Raw genomic sequence first — 11,494 nt, 5'->3', positions numbered from 1 at the left:
AAAGGAGAGATATTAACATCTTCGAGGGTTTCCCCTGCCGCCATTAATCATGCCTCCCGTTGTCGATCGCCATTAGATTGTTTTGGCTACATTTAGCTGCTCCAGCCACATCCGGTATAACTTCCGGTCTGTCGGTAAAAGTGCTCCGTTGCTATAAATCGATTGGGCGCTATAATGTAATGTAATGAAAACTATATAGTATGTCATGAAAAAAAAAACACAATTTTAATTTTTCCAGCTTCAATGGCAAACAGGGATGATATGTCTGAATTGATCAAAGAATGCCACACACACACAAAATCAATGTCCGGTAAAAGATTATAGTGACGTGAAACTTTAATTTTTCATATAAAATACATAAATAAAACATCTGCGGGTGGCATCAAGAGCGTGTGCAAGACCACACACATTGTGTGTGTGACACAGTCGGCAAACACAGACAAACAGACAAACAAACAAACATACAGTTCACCCAACAAAAATACAGTAAAAAGAAACAAGAGGGTTGTGGTAAGCAGCGGTTTTGTAAAATGTAAATATAACTGAACTACCATTTACTTCTACATCAACTGGCGCTTATTGGACCAATCCCTGCAGACTCCACAGTAAAGCTATCTCCCTGGCATCACTGACCTGGAATCAGTTTAACTTCACAATAACCATTATGTCATAAAATGTAATGACCATCTGAAATCAGAGGAAACCAGGGTTGGCTTTACATTTGTCAAGACATGCTTCTAACATGATGCACAAATTCTCCCATTGAGATTGTGTCCAGATTGCCTAAACCTCTCTGGTAAACATTTACTAACAAGGCTGTGGTAAAAAATAAGGAGGAAGAATCTTGATAATGTGAACGCAGCCTGTGACTTTGACAAGAGAATGCACCGTCGCCAACAGTTTACCAAGCTCTGCTGATTGCACGTTTAAAACAGCTCCGTCCCTAAAGGTAACGCTAGGCTCTGTACCAAAAACTCTGCAAAATGTCATGTCATCCTTTCTGCTGCTGAATCAGGAGGACTACGTTCAAAAAGTAAAGACTGGTTTGGTTGATGGACTCTACCACGTTACTTCCATTTGCCTAATTCGGTGAGGGCAAAACATTCAAGCAAGTTAATAGTAGCTCTAATGTTGTACTTGCAGAATAAATTGTTTTCACTTTTCAACCATTCATTAACCCATTCTGGGCAGGAACCCCTTTGTGTTTTAAACATTGTTATAATTTAGCTATTGAAAAATAATATTTTTGAAAAATCGTGAAAATATTTATTTCAGAAAACTGGAGGATTTAGAAGATGTTTTTTTAAATTTCGAGGTCAGGCCTAAATGGGTTAAGTGGTTCTTGAGTCTAGTGCTAGCTACATGAAGCACTGTTGGTTTTGATCCTAGCTTGCTAATCAGGGACTAGTTTAAAGGCCATGTAACCATGAAACAAGAAAAACTGCCGCAAATAATTACTGTAATAAGTACTATATCATGGGACCATAATGTGATTTCTCTGGGTATTTTCTCTTTTCCACCTTTCCAGACATGAACATGGCCAGAGTTTGGTTATTAATGTGTCTAACTGAGGAGATGAGAAGAGACTGACCATATAGACCAGCTATTTGACTGAAGGCGTCCAGGGTAAACAACACGCATAAAACACCATCTCATGACCACGTAAAAAACGGACCTAAAAATATATAAACAGACATTCCTCAAAAAAAAAGGAAAAAACGAATGATGCCACTGCCTGTTCTGACTCTGTTATGATGTACACAAATGAACGATCAAACATTCTGAACCTGTTTTAGGGCCTGTTTTAGGGCCCACCTTCGGGTGACGTGCACGTTAACGGCACCGCAAAGTCAAAGAGTAGCGAAAACGGACATGAGGGCGAGCACGGTGGCGCCGCCCCATGGGAGACGTCTTGGCCTGTGCGATATGACATTGTCCTCGTGCGAGTCACATGACAGAGCAGTGGTTCCCAAACCTTTTCATGTCAAGGAACCCCCAAATTGACACTAATTAGCCCGCGGACCCCCATTTGAAAAGATATGCCAGCGACCCCCATAAGAGCAGATTTGTACGTCTCTAGCAGTGATTCTCAACCTTTTTAATGTCAAGGACCACCAGTGTGTGGCATTTCTATCGCTGGGACCCGCAATTTATATTGTAAAATCAATGTTAATTTAACTCTGAGGGTGTGCAAATGGAACCATAATGGGTCCATTTGGTTCTATTTGTACACTCAGAGTTACAGACCACAGGTCCATTTGGTTCCAAACTATCATTTAGCTGGGAACCCCCTGGAACTCCCTCAAGGACCCCTGGGGGTCCCCGGACCCCACTTTGGGAACCACTGACATAGTAGGATGTGTTAGCTGGGGAACGGCGGCAGAGAACTCTTCACAAAACATCTGTACACCTTAAGAGTTATCGCCAACATACATCTCTGATTTTCATTCCATAATGATGATAATCATGCCTGTTGCTGCTATAATGCTCATAGCAAGACCTCTGTCCCTCGCTCAGGAAATTATTCTAAAGCCACAGCTATGATGACGTGATCCATTACCTTACAGAGGCAGGTGAAGATGCCAAAGAAAGAGAAAAAAAGAATTCCCCCAAATGTGACCTTACTGTAGATTTGCTGTCTTGGAGAAGTAGACACTGAACTAAGGATCACCAAAAATTACGCAGAAATCAAAAGCCAAGATGCATTCAAAAGAAAATGTAAGTTGAGTTCCTGGACATTGTATTAAAACACATTTCCCAACTTCCATTCTCATTTGTCTGGACAATTACCTTACACATAGAAATGTTCAATTGTTCTGCTCGTTTGCCGTTTTTAGCTAAAGAGCAAATGCCTTCCGATGTAGCACACAGCCGAGTCTATAAAACAATGTCTCAGTAAACAGAGAGAAAGAGACAAGGGACAGAGGTGGACATCAGATAAAGCTGGGAAAGGCATAGAAAGCTTTCACTGGTAAAAATAACTACATGGCAGCAAATATGTTGGTTTGCGTTTTCATCTGTGTATGAGGATGCCCACTTTCTCTGTATTGCCGTGTTCACATGGGCAGATGCAAAAGATACAAAGATGCCAAGCTACGCACAGCATATTTGTAGCTTTGTATCCGACGTTGAAGCCAGTTCGACTTATGTGTAGCTTTGTATCTTTGTATCGGTCTTTTGTAGCAGCTACAAACGGCGGATGTTCATGTCGCTGGCTTCCATTGAAAATGAATGGTAGACTGTATATTTGCATCTACTTGTGTGAACATGGCATGAGAATGTGTCAAAAGTGTGTACATGTTATGGGAGGGCGCATGTATTTGTGGGTGTGTGTGTCTGTCTAATTGTGTGTGTGTGTGTGTGTGTGTGTGTGTGTGTGTGTGTGTGTGTGTGTGTGTGTGTGTGTCTATGCGAGCGGGGTTTTGAAGGCTCCCCAGGCGTGGAAGCAGCGCGTGAAGCAGTGAGGTTCGTTCCCCTTCCTGACCAGTCGAAGCTTCCTGGGGTGTTCCGAGTCTTTAGAGCGCATGTGCTGGATGTACACCTAGGAGGGGAGGACCAGTATTTACAACACAGTAGAGGGATACACACACACATGTAAACAGAATCACACGCATGAACACACACGCACACACACGTGCGCCTACCTGGCAGGCTTTGAGACTGAGTTTGATTTCCACCTGGCTGGTCTGAGTTCCAACCCACATGTAGACCTGTGTGAGAATGAGGCAGACACACATTAGACTGAATACACGTTACACAGATACAAACGCTGTATCACACTACTCAGCTCGGCTGCGTAATTGCTGATACTGATGTCGTAAAAAAAATAAAAAAGTCAAATACATTTGTCTGGCTCTATTTGGGATGCATAGAACATTTATATAGCGCTTTTATCCAAAGCGCTATACATATATTGTGCCATACACTGATACAATCTTCCGCCGTAGTCGTAAAACTCTTCGGACTCCACCTTAACCCACAGAACTTGCAAAGGCTAAACGTATGTAATTTAGATAGCATAAGCATATTATGTAGACATAGCACTCTGTAGTGTATACTCATAGTTTCATTGTACAGCTATTCTGATAGACGGATGTTAGGTTCTTAGCTTGCTTATGATCCTTGATGACTATTTCTATGTATTTGATGTATTACTATGTGTTGTTCTTGCTTACTGTAAATCGCTCTGGATTAAGAGTGTCTGCTAAAAATTCCCAAATTGTATTGGGGGGGGGGGGGGGTTCAGAGTCTTGCTCAAGGACACTTTGACACCAACTCTGGGGGAGCCCGGGATCGAACTCCGGCTGTTCTACCAGCCACTCTACCCCAGGGCCACTACCGAATATACTGTACAAGCTCACAAGCTTGTAGATCTGCTAATTTTGAACATGTTTGAAAGATTTACAAACAGTGTGAGAATTACAGATTCTTTAAAAAAAGAAATCTGCCTCTGGTCTTAATGGGTTAAAAAAAAAAAAAAAAACGTACCATGACATTTGTTTTACGTATGCATTTAAAAAATATATATTCATGTTATATCATCATTAAAACCATGGTTTTAATGCCAATTATTTGGGGGCCCACGGGCTGAGCAGCACACACGGTAATAATAAATCATTGCTACGGACCTCCTTGCCGTTGTCCAGCAGCATGATGTCATCGTCAGCCAGGTCATCCTGGCAGAAGTCTGAACACTTCTCTGACACAGAGAAATAACCCTTCTCATTGGAACACCTGGCATTAGAGAGAGAGAGAGAGACCTTTAGAAATAACCCTTCTCATTGGAACACCTGGCATTAGAGAGAGAGAGAGAGAGACCTTTAGAAATAACCCTTCTCATTGGAACACCTGGCATTAGAGAGAGAAAAACCTTTAGAAATAACCCTTCTCATTGGAACACCTGGCATTAGAGAGAGAAACACATTTAGAAATAACCTCATTGGAACACCAGGGCACAGAGAGAGAAAAACCTTTAGAAATAACCTCATTGGAACACCAGGGCACAGAGAGAGAAACCTGACAGCCAGCCTATTTATCTCTATGGAGTTAGCTTCAACCGGTAGAATTTGAGCTTGTATTCTAGCTGGATGCAGACTTCAAGGGGGTTATGACAGGCTGCGCCGAGAGTTGATCTATTCATTTCAATTAAAAACGAATAAAGCCCCAAAAGGGGTCGATGTGGCTGTTAACGGTAATGAAACCATCAGCCACTATAGGGGTCGATGGCTGTCAAACAGTTAAACAGCTTCTCTGACACAAATAAATAACCCTTCCCATTGGAACACCTGGCCACAGAGAGAGGGAAGCCTTTAAACCAGTGGTTCTGGACCCATTTGTGGGTCGCAGACAATTTTTATGGGTCCTTCATTTTTGGTTTTCTAACATTTTGTTTTTAATTATTATTTTAAAACATTAAAAAAAAACATTTCCAAAAAAAGCTAAAGTTTTCATGAATGAATAACAAATGAAAGTACTTTTATAAATAAAATAAAATCTACAAAATTCCATAAATTAGAAAACAAATGTTTAAGGTGGTGTGAATTAAATAGCCGATCTACAAGCTCACAACGAAGCGACGCGTTGTGAGCTTGTAGATCAGCAATTTTCACTAAGTCGGGTCCCGGGGAAATGTATAGTTTTCTCTTTTGGGTCACGGGCTAAAAAGTGTGGGAACCACTGGTTTAGACGGTGGTTTGTTCCACAGGTAAACATGTAGAAACGGCAAGATCGTCAAGTTCACGATGCATGGCATTGCGACACGTTGTGGGCTTGTAGAGCTGCTATTTTTGCCGCATGTCACCCACCATACAATGAAGGATAAACCATGCCCTAGGACAGATAGAAAAGGCACGACATCTCGACCGGTGCCGCAAGCGCATCTCACCTGAAGAGACGAGCGTATTTCATGTAGTCTGCGTCCTCGTCGTACGGCTTCTGGGAACCAATCCCCACCCAGAAGAAGTTCTCTGGCTCCTCCCCCTCGTTAATTACCTGGGAGACAGGAGACCTGTTATGTTAAGTGCACGGCGCGACAAACGGACACAGCCAAGCAATACTCATAGTAGGTCGGTCTGCTATTTTTTTTAAATCGAAGAACCACTGACATAGAAACATCGCTTTTTCAGAAAACTGTCAGGATGTAGAAGACATTTTTAGAATCTGATCTCAGGTCAAAATGGGTTAACCAGAAAGCATGTAAATAATAGCTGACGTGATGCGACGTCATCCCAACAACCGGGCCGCTCGTAGGGCTACATACGGAAGCAATTTTGTAACGTCTCCGATTATCCTTGGTTGATTGGTTAGACTTCAATGACTTCAAGTGCAGACAGACAGACAGACAGACAGACAGACAGACAGACAGACAGACAGACAGACAGACAGACAGACAGGGATATATGCGCCTGTTCTCGGCTGCCTGAGTCATGGAAGGCGAGGCTCGGCCCGGCCCGACCCGACCAATCAGCATACATTTTAGGCTCGGCCTGTCATTAAAATTTCGATATATTATTGGTATTACTTATAGCTACATTAAAGGGATTCCAAATGGACCCAAACAAGCTTGTTAACTTGTCTTGGGGGCCATTGAGAACCACTGATTGAGGTGAGAACCACTGTTCTATTTCATACCTACTGACCGCCAGAGGGCGGTGATTTCATCACCTGGATATACATCGCGCGCACGCGCAGAGGTCGAATATTAATACCAACACTGTCACTCGTGACCCCCTGTGGGCGTGAGCCACCGATATAGGTGCCCAGTTCACAGGGTTCATCCTCTTTCATCTTTTCGCCTTTGAGCGCAGGTCGATTTATTTTATTGAGCTCCTGCTACTAGCCCTTTGAGGCTGTATGGGGGGGCTCTCGACGCCGGCCATGCCTAATAAGCCTCGTAACCGTTCGGTTGGAGCTACCTTGCGTCCTCCAGAGGCTTCATGGCGGCGATAATTTTCCGCCGGGCTCCCTGGTCCAACTATTATGTTGGACTTTATTTTCTACAGGTAAGTTGCGTGTTACTTTACTTGCCCGGCGGGCGTGCCTGCTACAGCATTGCGTTATTTTCGCTTTGCTGTGTGGCGTTACATTGGGTTGGTGACAGTGTTTGTTCGCTGAAATCCAACTTGTATGATTTGTTGAATTGTCGTTGGCGGCAGTGGCCGTCCATCCTCCCGATTAATGCATTAAGGGTTAGCGGTTGTGTGTTCACTAACTAAAAGCTAACTTTGTATTTAATGTTTCGTGGTGACTGTGTGCTGTTAATGTGGCTCGCAGAGGTGTGCTTCGCCTCGACAGAGCGACCGCGGCGGCGCTTATTGACTATTAATCAATACTCACGTTGAATGGCCGCGGCACGATACTAAAATGAACAGCAACACAGCAATGTTTTATGGCGTTGGTAACTATGGGCTCATAGAGGCTTCGCCTCGATAGAGCGACTGCCGCGACGCTAGTCATGTTGAATGACCACTCCTCTCCACGTGTTTTCTGCAGAAGAGTGTTTTGCTCTGTCGCAGACGTGCAATCAACCACATGTGGCGCTTGGTTGCAACGATGTCTACCAAGAGGAGGTTTGTGTGGTCGTGACGTTAATGAGCGCTCCTCCCCAGACGATTTCTGGTTAAGGAACAAACTTTTTCAAATGCATGTCAAGTTGTAAACGCAGCTCAGTGCTGACTTGCTAGTTTGTTTTGCTCGTTATATCAAGCAGGAATATGACAATGTTGTCACAGTGTGCTTAACGTCACAGCTTAACTTAAGTGTGTACTGCTATCTGAGATAGGCATAGTGCTTGTATTTCATAGCTTGAGTGTGATCCGCTCAGCTGCTGTTTGGGTAATACTTGTTTGTGCTTGGCAGTACAATTACTAATATAATGGTTCAAGCGTCTATCGCTTTACCATTGCATGGTTATCAAACTATCTACTTGGCAGGGGCAGTGGCATTTACAGGCATTACATTTTGAGCAGGCAAGAATTACATCTTGGCCAGGCAGAAAATGGATTTGGACAGGCGGACGCCTGTCCTCGCCTTATTGTAGATACGCCACTGGGCATGGGCTGAGTGCTCTTCCCTATGTCTGCATAGTATTGGTAACATGTACTGATAAGTTGAGGTGAAGCAAATGCAGCACTCATTGTATGTCCTTTTGCATGATTTTTATTTACCTCTGACGAGAGTGAACAAGCTTACACGTTTCGGCCTGTATGGCCTTCCTCAGCGTTATACATGTACATAACATGTACTGATAATCAATATCAATAGGCATATAATGCTGTGCTTATTCCTATTTGGACTAGTCCTCATTAGCTGCCTTTGCAGCAACTGCCCTGATCCGTCTTGGGGGCAAGACAACAGGATACATTGGCGGGTACATATGTAGTGTACTTGATACTGTAGCTTTTGCTGCATTATCACTGACACTGGGGGTGTGTTTCGCTCCATTGCTATCATACTGTGGGCTTGAGTGGTCTTCGCTCTTCGCCATGTCTACTGTACATAGAAGTACTGTAGCTTGAGTGATCATGCTCTTTTGCTGCATTATCACTGACACTGGGGGTGTGTTTCGCTCCATTGCTGTCATACTGTGTGCTTGAGTGGTCTTCGCTCTTCGCCATGTCTACATAGTATTGTTGACATACTGTGTGTACAGATGGTCATTTTCACTAGCACCGAGGGCATGTACCGCCCCGCCACTATCATATTGTGTACTTGACATAGGCATGAGTAGTCTCCGCTCTTCGCCATGTCTGCATTGTATTAACATACTGTGCGTACAGATGATCAATAAGCGTAACGCTGTGGCTGACTGGTTCACTGGCATTGAGAGTGTGTTTCGCTCTGCTGCCATTCTCTGACGGTTACGCGGTAACCATGGTTATAAGAGATATAAGCGAGGCATGCGCGAGTACGTGCTTTTATGCCCTCATCGAGAGGGCACGTGCTACGTCATGACGCAAAAGAGGCCCATTCTCTTATATACTTAATAGAATGTGAGTGTACTATAAGTACTTCTGTTGTCCGCGCCCAAGTTGGGACGCGTCCCATAGCGAACTGCTGAGGGTTAGATCTTCGTATAACCACGACATTGTGTACCTGGTACTCACTACTGCTTTGACATGTGCAGTATACTGTGATTACTTGCTATCATAGCTTGAGTGTACGTCACTCTGCTGCTGCCAGATATTACCAATATGCTTGGTATTAAAATGGTTGTATATGACAGTCCAAGTGTTTGGCCTTGCCACTATACTATGGCACTACTTGACACTGTAGCTTGAGTGATTTTCGCTCTTTCGCTACAACTACATAACCAGTAGTATTTAGAGTGTCTCGCTCTGCTGCTGTTCATGGATTAGTGCAACATGCTGGTCCTCTCTGGTCCCACAGAGGAGGTCCATTACTTGCGCCTGTAGTCGGGTTTCGACTTGGGCGCCGGACACAGGCTATGGCTGTGGTTCATTCTTCCATCCATCTCCAACCGCTTATCCGTAGTCTGGTCGCGAGGGAAACAGCTCCATACCGAGAGCTGCAGACTTCCTCTCCAGAGCAGCATTAGTAACTTCATTCTGGGGGATCCCGAGACGATCCAAGGCCATTTTGAAGATATTGCTGTTATTGTGGCTGCATACTGCTGGCACGTATGCCAACTGTGTTGGCCGTGGTTGTGGCTGATTTGCCTCCCACAAGGATGCTAGCGTTGTGAGATGATGCTCTCTCAACTAGGTGAAATTTCAAGGTGGTACTCTTGGCCACCAAGTTGCTCAGGTTAAGAACGTCTTAACCCATTTAGGGCCGATGCTGTAAACACCTTCTGAATCCGGACCTAGGTCTCGGAATGATTTCAAATGTCGATTTGATGAATTGAGAAGAGTATACATATGGCTATATACTTTACATAGCAGCGGCAACCCAGACTTGTTCCTGTCTTAATGGGTTGATACATGGGTGCTGCTCTTTTCCTGCTGTTTCCAGAGCCGCTACTCGTGGTCTGTGATGAGTAGCACTGACCTTTAGATTGCCTTCTGGGGGTGACCAACGAGACAGGGTCCCTAACCTGCTTCTCTGGTGGTGTCACTAGATGAAGCCTTCGAGCTAGTATGGCTATTGCCCATGGCCGCACGCAGTGTAGAGTCACTGGTCTGCCAACTAGATCCATGCCACGGCAGCTGGACTGGGACGTGTTGGACGGTCCCTTAATGGTCACCTCATCCTGGCCCTCTGGCCTGCGCGCATTGATGCGCAGGCACGGCACCTATGGGTGATGCTTGTTCTAGGCGTTAGCTTACGTGGTAACTAACTACCCTGATGATGTTGGGGCCTAGTGTGGCCCAGAGGGGCGGCCACGGCGGGTTAGTGAGCCCGCCTGGCGACCCAGAGCCCCTGGATGTCCCGGGTTCAATGCCAGATCCGGCCAGCAATGTGCCCATGTGTGTCCCGGTCTGAGCCCCTAATTGCTCCCCGAGCGCTGTAGAATGGCTGCTCATTGCTCCTAGTAGCATAAGTGAATGCAGGGGACACATGTTGCGTATGTGCAACCGTACAGCTGAACTAGCTTGCACATCAATTATAGACTCAGCATTCTAACAGGCCCCACTTTCAGGGAAGTACAGTGGGACACTTAACACTCTGCCTGTCGTTCCAGACCGGATGTTTGGGCCTGCCACCCAACAGACCTTGCAGCATAGCTCACGGTGAACAAGCAGTTTGGTTCAACTGAAGGTTTTCTCCTTGATTCATGATGTGACTGATGACGGTGGTGGTTTTCGCCTGATCCTCGATCTCAGACCTACCAGTTGCCTCTGGTCATGTATGCTGGGCACAGTGGATGTGCTCCAGGCGGTGCCAGATTGAGAATGGTCTGCAAGCATGGCCTTGCTTAAACTCTTAGAGTTAATGGGGGGCTGACGGACAGCTTCCACTGACCTGTCTCGTCTTGGACGAGTACAGTGCTGCCAGCCAGTTCCTCTGGTTGTTGGGCACACCGAAGCGACGTAGACAGTTGCTTCTCTAGGGCTGCTTTCATTGCACCCTTTTACATGTTCTGTCTATAATTTCTGGGCCTCGAACCCCAGAATTCTGCCTACCACCGTGGATACGGTTGGGTTACTGTTTCAGTTATGTACAGGCATTTAAGCGTGCTTCGCTCTACTGCCTACCATCTCCAGCCAGTGTCTGTGATGTACTGGGCCAGTGTGCAGTGGACTTGGCCCTTGGGATGTTTAGACTTTGTTCGTAACATGTTATGTCAACAGTCTATCTTCCGACCCACTAAGGGGTCGCTCGATCCAGTCAGTCTCTGCAGGAGGTCTTGCCTCATCTTGCTGGTTTCATAGCAATGCTCTTGTTGGGTATACAGTCCAGGCGGCGGACATGCTTCCCATTCAAGCCTCTTGGATCCGATGATGTTTCGTATCACTGGGCATATGTACGGCAGAGCAGGATCTTTGGCCTTGAGCGCTTGGCGCGTGGCCAACTGTAGTTCTCCCATCCGGCG

At 45.3% G+C, this 11,494-nt stretch overlaps 1 protein-coding gene across 1 annotated transcript in view; it reads right to left on the bottom strand.

The window, feature by feature from the left end:
- Positions 1 to 318: 318 nt before the first annotated feature.
- Positions 319 to 11,494, bottom strand: part of flii (FLII actin remodeling protein) — a 47,156-nt gene continuing 35,980 nt past the window's right edge. Inside the window, exons 28-31 of the mRNA XM_079519681.1 lie at positions 5,885 to 5,991; positions 4,629 to 4,734; positions 3,645 to 3,710; positions 319 to 3,541 (exon numbers count right to left, since the gene is read on the bottom strand). Of these exons, the coding sequence (XP_079375807.1) occupies positions 3,407 to 3,541; positions 3,645 to 3,710; positions 4,629 to 4,734; positions 5,885 to 5,991 (414 nt within the window). The 3' untranslated portion in view covers positions 319 to 3,406. The remainder of the gene's footprint in view (positions 3,542 to 3,644; positions 3,711 to 4,628; positions 4,735 to 5,884; positions 5,992 to 11,494) is intronic.

The sequence above is a fragment of the Electrona antarctica genome (assembly GCF_951216825.1).
Source record: "Electrona antarctica genome assembly, chromosome: 14".
Taxonomy (NCBI): Eukaryota; Metazoa; Chordata; class Actinopteri; order Myctophiformes; family Myctophidae; genus Electrona; species Electrona antarctica.
This window is presented reverse-complemented; position numbering and strand designations above follow the sequence as displayed.